Source organism: Globicephala melas, chromosome 6 (genome assembly GCF_963455315.2).
Source record: "Globicephala melas chromosome 6, mGloMel1.2, whole genome shotgun sequence".
Taxonomy (NCBI): domain Eukaryota; kingdom Metazoa; phylum Chordata; class Mammalia; order Artiodactyla; family Delphinidae; genus Globicephala; species Globicephala melas.
In genome coordinates this window covers 33103625-33115677 of record NC_083319.1, presented here as the reverse complement: position 1 = coordinate 33115677, position 12053 = coordinate 33103625, and the positions used below count along the sequence as shown (strand labels likewise).

The 12053-nt window shown below is 36.9% G+C and overlaps 1 protein-coding gene across 4 annotated transcripts in view; it reads left to right on the top strand.

Moving 5' to 3' along the window:
* TGFBR1 (transforming growth factor beta receptor 1) overlaps window positions 1-10882 on the top strand; it is a 93970-nt gene extending 83088 nt beyond the window's left edge. For all 4 annotated transcript variants that reach the window (XM_060300700.1, XM_030829830.3, XM_030829829.3 and 1 more), the window contains exons 7-9: window positions 2344-2468; window positions 3472-3602; window positions 6607-10882. In XM_060300700.1, the coding sequence (XP_060156683.1) occupies window positions 2344-2468; window positions 3472-3602; window positions 6607-6732 (382 nt within the window). In that variant the 3' untranslated portion in view covers window positions 6733-10882. The remainder of the gene's footprint in view (window positions 1-2343; window positions 2469-3471; window positions 3603-6606) is intronic.
* The last annotated feature ends 1171 nt before the right edge of the window (window positions 10883-12053 follow it).

The window sequence follows — 12053 nt, the reverse complement described above, 5'->3', positions numbered from 1 at the left end:
ATCCTGAAGACTCCACACATCAATTACTAGAACTGATAAGTGAATTCAGCAAGGTAGCAGGATACAAGATTAACATACAGAAACCGGTTGCATTTCTTTACACTAACAATAAAACATCAGGAAGGGAATGTTAAAAACAAAAAACTTTCAAAATTGCACCCTCAAAAATAAAATACTTAGGGGCTTCCCTGGTGGTGCAGTGGTTGAGAGTCCGCCTGCCGACGCAGGGGACACGGGTTCGTGCCCCAGTCCGGGAGGATCCCACATGCCGCAGGGCGGCTAGGCCTGTGAGCCATGGCCACTGAGCCTGCGCGTTCAGAGCCTGTGCTCCGCAATGGGAGAGGCCACAACAGTGAGAGAGGCCCGCGTACCGCGAAAAAATAAAATGCTTAGGAATAAACCTGCCCAAGGAGGTGAAAGACTTGAGAACTCTAAAACATTAATAAAGGAAACTGAAGATGATTCAAAGAAATGGAAAGATATCCCATGCACTTGGATTGGAAGAATATTGTTAAAATGGCCATACTACCCAAAGCAATCTACAGATTTAATGCAATCCCTACAAAATTACTCATGACGTTTTTCACAGAACTAGAATAATCCTAAAATTTATATGGAACCATAAAAGACTCAGAATTGTCAAAGCAATCCTGAAGAAAAAGAACAAAGCAGGAAGCATAACCCTCCCAGACTTCAGACAGTACTACAAAGCTACAGTAATCAAAACAGCATGGTATTGGCACAAAAACAGACATATGGATCAGTGGTACAGAATAGAGAGCCCAGAGATAAACCCACACCACTACAGTCAATTAATCTTCGACAAAGGAGACAATAATATACAATGGAAAAAAGACTCTCCTTCAGCAAGTGGTGTTGGAAAAGTTGGACAGCTGCATGTAAATTGATGAAGTTAGAACACACCCTCTCACCATACACAAAAATAAAACTCAAAATGGCTTAAAGACTTAAACATAAGACATTACACCAAAAACTCCTTGAAGAGATCACAGACAAAACATTCTCTGACATAAATTACACCAGTGTTTTCTTAGGTCAGTCTCCCTAGGCAGTAGAAATAAAAACAAACAAACGGGACCTAGTCAAACTTCCAAGCTGTTGCACAGGAAAGGAACCATTAAAAAAATGAAAAGACAAGCTACAGAATGGGAGAAAATATTTGCAAATGATGTGACTGACAAGGGCTTAATTTCCAAAATATACAAACAGCTCATACAACTCAACAACAAAACAACCCAATCGAAAAATGGGCAGAAGACCTAAATGTGCATTTCTCCAGGGAAGAAATACAAATGGCCAACAGGCACATGAAAAGATGCTCAATTTCACTAATTATTAGAGAAATGCAAATCAAAACTACAGTGAGGTACTACCTCACACCAGTCAGAATGGCCATCATTAAAAACTCTACAAATAAAAAATGCTGGAGAGGATGTGGAGAAAACGGAACCCTCCACTGTTGGTGGGAATAATGTAAGTTGGTACAGTCACTATGGAGAAAACTAAAAACAGAATTATCATATGATCCAGCAATCCCACTGCTGGGCATATATCCAGAAAAAACTGTAATCCAAAAAGATACATGCACCCCTGTGTTCATACCAGCACTATTTACAATAGCCAAAACATGGAAACAACCTAAATGGCCATCGACAGATGAATGGATAATGAAGATGTGGTATACAGATACAATGGAATACTGCTCAGCCATGAAAAAGAACAAAATAATGCCATTTGCAGCAACATGGATGCAACTAGAGATTATCATACTAAGTGAAGCAAGTCAGAAAGAGAAAGACAAATACCATATGATATCACTTATATGTGGAATCTAAAATATGACAAATAATCCTATCTACGAAACAGAAACAGATTCAGGGACAAAGAGAACAGACTTGTGGTTGCCAAGGGGGAGGGCGTTGGGAGAAGGATGGAGCGGGAGGTTGGGGTGAGCAGGTGTAAGCTATTATATGTGGAATGGATAAACAACAACGTCCTACTGTATAGAACAGAGAACTATATGCAGTATACTATGATAAACCATAATTGGAAAGAATATTTAAATAAGAATATATATATGCATAACTGAATTTCTGTTGTATAGCAAAGTGATTAACACAATATTGTAAATCAACTATACTTCAATTAAAAAAATTTATTTTTAAATTTAAAAAACAGCAGAAGCATAGTGAAAGGGGGAAAAGGTCAAAATTAATATTGACCCTCCCCCCACCTCCCCACCCAGGAGTAAAAGGAAGTTTATGAAACAGTTTAAAAGTAATGTCACTATTACATAAAATAAAATGCTGACTTCTTTTTTAGGTACATGGCCCCTGAAGTTCTAGATGATTCCATAAATATGAAACACTTTGAATCCTTCAAACGTGCTGACATCTATGCAATGGGACTAGTATTCTGGGAAATAGCTCGACGATGTTCCATTGGTGGTAAATCTCTCTCCCCTCCCCCAACATTTTGTCATGAACAAGTGGTTCAAGAATTGCCTTTTTTATTGAATGAAATTGTTTACCCAGTGATCACTGAGAGTGCCAGAAAAAATGAAAGAGATAAATGACATGACATGCTTTATCTTAGTGTATAGTTTTATCCTAATACACAGCTTTATTCCAGTGTAGTCTTTTTCTATTTCCACTTGAATTTTGGGGAGCAACAGAAACCAACCCCTTGTTATGTTGCAATATAGATATTTAGAATGGATGACTACTTGAGAGGCCACCCAGGAAGCTATTTCTAGCATGTACCTGAGTCAGACTGATTTTTTCCCCCTGAGATTATGGTTATTTTCTCAATCTTGAGAGCTGGAAATTACATATACAGAATACATATACTGCGTTGCATTACTTTTTTAAAGTAAGTTTGTGTTAGACTGAGCACTTTCAATGTTTACTTGAGAAATAGTCTCTTATCCTTGAGGACCAGGCTCACCAGACTAGTGCCTCAGGGTTTTGAGGCAGTGAGGGGTGGAGTAGCAAATAGGACAGGTTATTGACAGATGCAAGTAGAGGAAGGGACTTGCACCTCAGGCTTGCCTTGTAAGATTCACACCTTAGTGATAGAGTGTGTGTATCCCCGTACCAACTGAGAGGCTGTGCACTTGTAGAATAAAGGTTTCATTTCTTGCGCATTAGGGTTCTGGGAGAAAATCTGGTCATCACAGCTCATAGTTAACCATCATTAAAATAGCCTTTGCTGATCCCATGGCAATACTTAGTTTCAAGGTGTGGGCTCAGTACTGACTCCAGGAGGTGGGTTGTTGATGGAGATGTGGATGAGAGACTGCAGTCTGTAAGCTGTGTTCCATTTACCTGATTTAGTAATGGGACACTGTAACAGGACTCTCAGCTGTTCTTTTTCTGTCTGGTCAAAGAATGCTCTGACATTATCTGAGTAAATCCTTCAAAATAGATTTTTTTTCCTCTACCAATGTAGGAATTCATGAAGATTACCAGCTGCCTTATTATGATCTTGTACCTTCTGATCCATCAGTTGAAGAAATGAGAAAAGTTGTTTGTGAACAGAAGTTAAGGCCAAATATTCCAAACAGATGGCAGAGCTGTGAAGTAAGTATTTATTTTGGATACTACACAGTTCTCTAAACTGCTTCTGGTTAGTAAGTGGAAATTTGCTACTTTAAGGAAAACAGACATTAAGAATCCCCATTCCTTTATTTTTCATGGCTGTTAAACCAGTGAGTAAAAGTAGAATAATTCGTTTTTTATGTTCAATTTTAAGTATATTGAAAGGGCTGTGGAACGTTTTCAGTGGCCATTAGTGTATCAGAACAGTGTTTAGATCTGCCAATGAAACAAGCCTCCTACATTTTTAATTAAAGCTTCCCTTCAATCAGGGCAGCCCAGAATAGTGGGATGAGTGCTGGATGGAATTAGGAGGCCTGTATTCTAGATCAGCCTGGCTACCATTTCAGAGTCTGACTTTGGGCAAACCACTTCTGTTTTCTGGACCTTAATACGCCTTTTTGTAAAATGAGGGATTTGGATGATTATGAAGATGGTTCAGATGATTTTACATTTTATTCATCTCACTGCCCATATGACTATTCACCAGGAATTTGGGGAAAGTGCTTTACAGCAGTGCCTGAGCTTTTCAATCCCAGCTCTTACAAAAAGTTTTAGAAATATTTTTGTAGTTGTACCTTTAAAGAATTCATAAGAAAAATTTTATTTAATCTGTCCTTAATTGCTAGCTGTTACTATTATAATACTATTATAATATTGGTGAAACAAAGCATTTCCCTCCAGATTTGATGTTTTGTAGTTTAGGAAGAATAAAAAGCTGGTTACTTAAGTAGTTGATTTTACATCTTAAAATAATGTAGGCCTTAGTAGACACCTCTGACATCAAGAGAGTTCCTTGGCTACCTCCAACCAAATCAATTATCCAGGCCCAGATAAAATATATTGTGTGCTCACAGAATCTGCATGTTTTAACGAATGGAATTGGGCTAGATCTTGTCTTGTAAAAATTTGATCTTGATACTACAAAGCAGTTACAAATTGGAATTACTCATGTACTCATTCAGTGATTAGAGCAGATTAGTATTAAACAGATGGCTTTTTAAGCATGAAGGAGAGTTAGCAGTTAACATTAAAAATGCACATGCAATTTGCACTTACTCTCACAGCATGCTGAATTAATGCCATCACTGGCATTTTTGTTTTTTTCTCCATTTGGCTAGTTTTCTATGTACTTATCACTAACTCAATCTTTCACTTTTCTAGGGTTTTACAAATCTCTCAATAGCTGAAACACATCAAGAATTTGAAACTGATAGGATACCTACAGAAGTATCTTCAGAACCGTCTGACTTTTTCCAGTCTGGACTGGTTGTTCTCTAGGCCAGCTTTCATCTTGGGATATCCCTCACCTTTCACCCGTGATTCCCTTTGCCTCTTTTATGGTGAATCCTCCTTCCTGGATCCCACATCTTCCTGTTTCTTGGTTTGCTCATTTTCCCCCTCTCTCAGCTCTCTGCTCAGATGTTACCTTGTCAGTGAGACATTACCTCTCAACCTATTTAAAATAGCACCTTCCTTCCCTGGCATATTTTATCTCCTTCTCTAAACGATGTTTCTCCTTAACACTTACCATTGACAGTCCATGTATTTTGCTTATTTATTAATTATATGCTTTAGCCTTCTAGAATATCAGCTTTATGAGAGCAGAAATTTTGTCTGTTAGTTCACTGCTGTTAGTTCCCTAACACCTAGGATGGTTATCTAGTAGACTATAGGCACTCAGTTTGTTGGATGAATTCATGTATGGGCTGGGCCCTTGGTCATTTTTATCTGGAAACAAATGTTCATTTCTAGGGAATTTTCCTCAAGTATTTCCTTGATGTGTTCCTTTCCATTTTCCTCTGTTCTTTTTGTTCAACTCTGGTTATGAATGTAGATGTCCTGAACAGGCATTCTAATTTTCTTATCTTTTCCCTCCTATTATCCATCTCTTTGGGGTTTTTTTCCTCAACTTTCTGGGAGATGTATCAGCTTTTATCTTTTGAGTTTATTATTATTATTATTATTATTATTATTATTATTCAGGTTTATCTTCTAGTTCTGTAAAGTTTTTCTAAAACCAAACAAAACCCAAAAAATTATCGATAAGTCCAATATCAGTGTTTTCTTTTATCTCTTTGAGGATATTAATGATAGATTGTTGATACTGTCTTCTTTCTATACACCTTCTGTTTTCTCCAAGGTGCTTTTTTCTGTTTTTGTCAACTTCTGCATTTCATATTACTTTCCTCAAATGTTTGATCAAGCTCATACTCTTCATGTATAAAAGGGGCACTGAAAGCTGATGGGAAGCTTTGTGCACACGAATGGAGCTTATCATCATCAACTGTGATGTGAGCGTGATGTAACTGGGTTGCTTCCTTGGGGAACCACTGATGTCAGTCTCTTCAGGCTTTTCCTCTTGGGCGAAAGACTCTTCCAGTCTCTTACCTGGAGGATTATGTAAAGTCAGTGGCCGTGTTTTCGGAAGAAAGTTTATGGTCTTAGCGTTCAGTGTGTTGTCAGTGTGGAACTTCGCCATGTTCCCCAAGACAGAAATCTCAGTTCTACTCTCCCAGGTGCGAACCTCTCGACTTCTGCTGGGGTGGGGGTAGGGCAGTCACCCAGCTGTGTGAGGTTGGGCGGGGGGCGGGGGGGCAGCTATCTGGGGTTCTAGCTCCTTTGGCTGATCCTATTTTTAGCCTGAACTCCACCCCAGGGGTACTTGATGCAGTTAATTCCTCACTTCTGGGGGGCATTTCATGGTGAGTCAGGTTCCTTCTTTGCCTTGAACAACTCTGCTTTAGTATTCAGCCTTTTCAGTCTACAAAGCAAATCACCCCTTGTCCATCTGCTTTCCAGCTCCTGGCACCTGTACCCTGTTGGTGGGTATTTAGGTCATTTCTACTCACTTGCTATTACAAGTAATGCTGAAACAGAAATACTTGTATATATGTTATTTTAAAAGAAAATTTACAGGTAAAGATTATTATCCAAATCAGTGAAAAGTGGTGCATGCGTTAATGATCTTTCTTGTCTTTTCTTGTAGGCCTTGAGAGTGATGGCTAAAATTATGAGAGAATGTTGGTATGCCAATGGAGCAGCTAGGCTTACAGCTCTGCGGATTAAGAAAACATTATCACAGCTCAGTCAGCAGGAAGGCATCAAAATGTAAATTCTGCGGCTTTGCCTGAACTTTACTTTTTCTTCAGATCTGCTCCTGGGTTTTAATTTGGGAGGTCAGTTGTTCTACCTCACTGAGAGGGAACAGAAGGATATTGCTTCCTTTTGCAACAATGTAATAAGGTCAATTAAAAACGTCCCAGGATTTCTTTGGACCCAGGAAACAGCCATGTGGGGTCCTTTCTGTGCACTATGAACGATTCTTTCCCAGGACAGTTAACAAAATGTTGTGTGGTCTACCTTTATTTTTTATTAACACAAAACGTTTTTTTAAATGATTGCTGGTCTTAACTTTAGGTAACTCTGCTGTGCTGAAGATCATCTTTAAGGGTAAAGGAGCTGAATTGCTGAGTTATATGAAACATTTCTTATTTTTAAAGAAAGTGATTTACTCCTGGTTAGTACATTCTCAGAGGATTCTGAACCACTAAAGAGTTTCCTTGATGCAGACTTTGAATGTACTGTTCTATAATTTTCAGGATCTTAAAACTAACACTTATAAAACTCTTATCTTGAGTCTAAAAATGACCTCATATAGTAGTGAGGAACATAATTTATGCAATTGTATTTTGTATATTATTATTGTTCTTTCACATATTCAGAACATTACATGCCTTCAAAATGGGATTGTACTATACCAGTAAGTGCCACCTCTGTGTCTTTCTAATGGAAATGAGTAGAACTGCTTAAAGTCTGTCTCTGTGTGTTAAAACGTGTAGTGTTTTAATTCAAAAGTTTATTTACCTGGATAACCCAGACTTTTTCTGTTTTGTTTTTTGGAAGAGTTTTTCTGGTATGTCATTTGGTATTCCATTTTGAAAATGCCTTTTTCCTACCAAAATGTGCTTAAACCACTAAAGAAATGAAGTGGCATTAATTGGTAAATTGTTATCATGGTCATGTTTGAATATTCTCACGTCACGCTTTTGCATTTTAATTGTGTTGTCTAAGTATACTTTAAAAGAATCAAGTGGCACTCTAGATGCTTATAGTACTTTAATAATTTAAAATCTGTAGCATACAGACTAATTTTTCTAAAGGGAAAGTTTGTCTAGCTGCTTGTGAAAAGTTGTGTGGCATTCTGTAAGCCATTTTTTTTCTTTATCTGATCAAAGACAGTGTTATTTTTTTAAGAAATGAGCTACGTTTAAAATTAGAATATGGTTAATGTTAAATGATAGGCCTTTTTCTTGGAAGGTAAAGGTAGTTAATAATGTGGATAACAGTGTGTGAGAGAGTCACATTTGTTGTGTAGGAGTCAATGTTCTGTGGATTTTCTGTCTTTGTACCTAAGGTTAGAGTTAGTGTGGTTTTGAGGTCTCACTACACTTTAAGGAAGGCAGCTTTTAATTCAGTCTTTCCTTCTCTGTGCAGATACTGCAAATGCCTAATTCACATGGTTATGGAATGAATTCGGTGCACCCTTGATATTTGGGAAAGTGGTAGCTAAGGAATATTCTGAGGAGAGGTTCTCCATTTACAGATGTTTTTGGTCAAATTAAATGTTTAAGGCAAATTTGTCATGGTCTTCTCACATTAAGTTGAAACTAGCTTATAATAACTGGTTTTACTTCCAGTGTTAGAAAGTCTGCAAGATTTTTACAGTTTTCGAAGTCCTCTTTATCACTGTGATCTTAATCTGGGGGTGGGGGTGGGGAACCTATCATAGCTGTGAGGCAAGACGTTCACCTTATAGTGCTATCAATTTCCTGATGAAAGGGTCAGAATAACCTGTACAGTATTTTGGTAAGAGATAGTGGCCACTTATGCTGACTGCGCTGCATTCTGTTAATGTCTTATCTCTTATACATAGAACAAATCTGAAAGACTATTTGGTCTTAAAGCCAAAGTAATTTCAGAATGAATGACATATTACATAGGAATTTAGTGTCAATTTTATGTGTTTAAAAACATCACGAGGAAAATATGTTTAGAGGTTCATATTTTGAGTCCAAATTTGAGGGGTTTTTGTAGTTACCATGATTTCATCAAAGCAAATGAGTGAGTTTGAGAGGTTTGTTTTTTGTAATTGTGTTATATTTCCTGTTTATTAATCTCTAGCTCTGTGATCAGGTACTTTAAAAAATTTTTTTGGCCATTTACAAGCCTACCAGATCTGCTTTATGAAATCCAGGGGACCAATGCATGTTAATCACTAAAGCTATTTTTATATAATTTTAAGAACATACCAAAAGTTCTTCTCTGATTTAAAGTTGTGATACATGATTTCTCACTTTCATATAAGGTAATCAACTTTTGCTGAAGATACTCTTCATTAAGTCAAAAAATAAGTTACAATTTTACTGTTCTTGCCTAAATGGATAAAATGTACTTTTGATGAATCAGGGAATTTTTTAAAAGTTGGAATTTAGTTCTAAATTGGGTTTACATGTTACTCTAGATAATTCCATTTTCTTGGCTAATGATGGTTTGATAACCCCAATTGGCTAGTATTGAAAATGAAAGTAACTTAAAAGATTTATAGATCATGATTACTGTGGCTATAACTGCAGAAAAATTTGAGAATGAATTTTATTATTTAAAAACACAAACCTTTGTTTATACTGCCTATCTTCAGATGCTCACTTTCCAAGTTTCAGCTTGGCTAAAATATACCTTCAGGCAAATTATCTGTCCACGTCCACTTTGTTAGTGTCCCCAGAGGAACGGGGATGGGGGTCGGGTATGACCTAGTGGGGTGTAGACATTCCTGGTCCTTTCTTAATATCTCAGCTCTCTCTCTCCCAAACTGCCTTCCTGCTGGTCCCTGACTCAGATTGGGATGGCAGCAAGGTGGTAGCTGTGGCAATGAAGCAGTAGCCAGTTGTATCTTCCATAGGACAGGGTAAGGTCCAAAGAGCTGAGCCTCTAGTTATGCTGTAATGATAGTGCTCAGGAAGTGCCTCGAGTCAGGATACAGTGCCATGGTCATCAGAAATTCCAAATTTCAGTTCTTAAAAACTTTCATTGGTCACTTGGCCATTTTGCAGCTCATACATGGATTACCTTTTTTTTCCTCCTCTACATTAAAGAACTGTCACATACAGAATATTTTGTAAAACAAGATGGCAAAGTGCTAATTAAAATGCACAGCAAAATTAGTATTCCATTAGACATGTCATATCAAGAGTTTATTTTTACACCTGCACTGAAAGAGTGGTTGTAAGTAAACTGTTTCTTGACCATGGCAGTGTTCTGGCTCCAGATGGTAGAGAGTCCAAATACTGGTTCTGTCACAGCTTGGCAGAAATTGCCAATTCAGATGTTTTTGAGAGTCTAAAGAATAGCTCATGACATGTACTACAGCTTCTTGAGTGTTTTGTAATGCTGGGATGCCCATGGGCCCTCTCTCTAGAAATGCTGGACTTCTAGGACATTCTGAGGATTGTCAGTACATTTAAACTTTTCAACCCTATTATGCAGTCTTATTTGTAATTGTAAACTTTAAAAAATGTGGTTAATAACATTCAACCAGTTTCTTAAAACTTAAAAAGAACTTCAGTGAATGTTTTCATTTTTAAATGAATTTTGTGAATTGAATATCATGAACCATGTTTTGATACCCCTTTTTCACATTGTGCCAATGGAATGGGGTGTGTGGTATTTCTTTATATGTCAAGGAGATGCTTCAAAATGTCAATTGCTTTAAACTTAAATTACCTCTTGAGAGACCAAGGTACATTTACCTCATTGTATATATGATGTTTAATATTTGTCAGAGCATTCTCCAGGTTTGCAGTTTTATTTCTATAAAGTATGAGTATTATGTTGCTAAATTACTCAAATGGTACTGTATTGTTTATATTTGTACCCCAAATAACATCTATACTTTGATTTCTATATTTTATTGTATTTGTGCAAAATCCTTTTGGCTTTATCACTGTAATCTCTGGCCTATAAGATGTGTACAGAAAATGTCCATATAAATTTTCATTTAAGTTGGATGATTTTGAGAATCCTCTAAAGAGGAGAGAAAATACAAAAACTGCAGTTCCCCATAAGTTTTTTTAAACTGTATATTGTATTTGTAGTAATATTCTGAATGAACTGTAAATAGGAAGTAGAGGAATAATGCTTATGTCAAGTCCTAACACTACAGTAGAAAAATGGAAGCAATGCAAATAAATTACTTTTTTTCCCAAGTGCTAGTGGCATAATTTAAAATAAAGTGTGTATATTGGAGTGAGCCATGCTGTTATGAAATGCAGTTGCTGTAAATAGAGACTAGAATCTTTGGATGACTAGCTGGTACAGGTTACAGTATCAGAACATGTTTGAGAAGTCCCCACAGGTGCACACAGGTGCATCTGTGTGTGTGGAGGCTTCTTTCCACATGCTTGGAGGTTATTGATCTGTCAGTGGACAGGATGGGACATGTCTACATGTGAACTGCTTTGCCTCTGGCTCAGCAGATTTTGCTAAGTTTGTGTTAAAGTGGTGTTTAAGTTTTTCAATGATTTTCAAAGGAAATTTAGAGTATTTTCATCTTCTAAGTTTTACCTTATTTTTCCTTCTTTTCCTAATTTAAGGATTTGTGAGAAATAATTTGTAGAAATAAGTTTTGTTTGTTCTGTTTTTTGTTTTTTTAAGTAGATTTGAACAGTCTCCTGGGAGTGAGAACTTGGCTGATAAAAGAACTAAGGAAGTAGTGGTAGAGAGGGGAGATGTCATCCCCAAGCCCTCAATGGACTCTGGGAGAGGTTTTGCAGATGAGATTGTTCTTGCATTAAAGACTAGTCACTTCAATTCAGAGACTGGATTTAGGGATTTTTTTTTTCTCTTCATAATAAAGACGTATCACTAGGATGTAGAGCTTTTGTTGGAAGTTAGAAGAAAGTAAGATTATTTTTAAAACATTATATAGATTCAGAGAAAGCAGAACTAGCTTTATCTCTTTATCACCTCTTCTGCCCCTGGGGTTTCGTAATTTGGAGAAAGTGATTTTACATATATGGCCTGCAACTCTGCTTTTTTTGTTTCATAATTGAGGATTTAGAAAACAGTGGGGCTATTCCAAAAAAGTGAGTAGAAAATCTGATGTTACAAAAGCTAGGGCTTAGCCATGTATGACTTCTACGAGTTTGAAAATATTCAGTTAAATAATATTAAATCATTGTGGAAATAAAGGATTCTTAGTGTGAGTTGAAGAGAAATGGAAAAAAGAAGAAACTTAAGATGACTATTTTCTTTCCTATTATGAAAGAATAGAATTATAAAGGGATATTGGCAACTTAAAGTATTTCAAAGAAGGGAAAGGGACCCTAGACTGTTGAGAATTACAGGATTTGGATACAACTAAACCAGCTTTCAAAA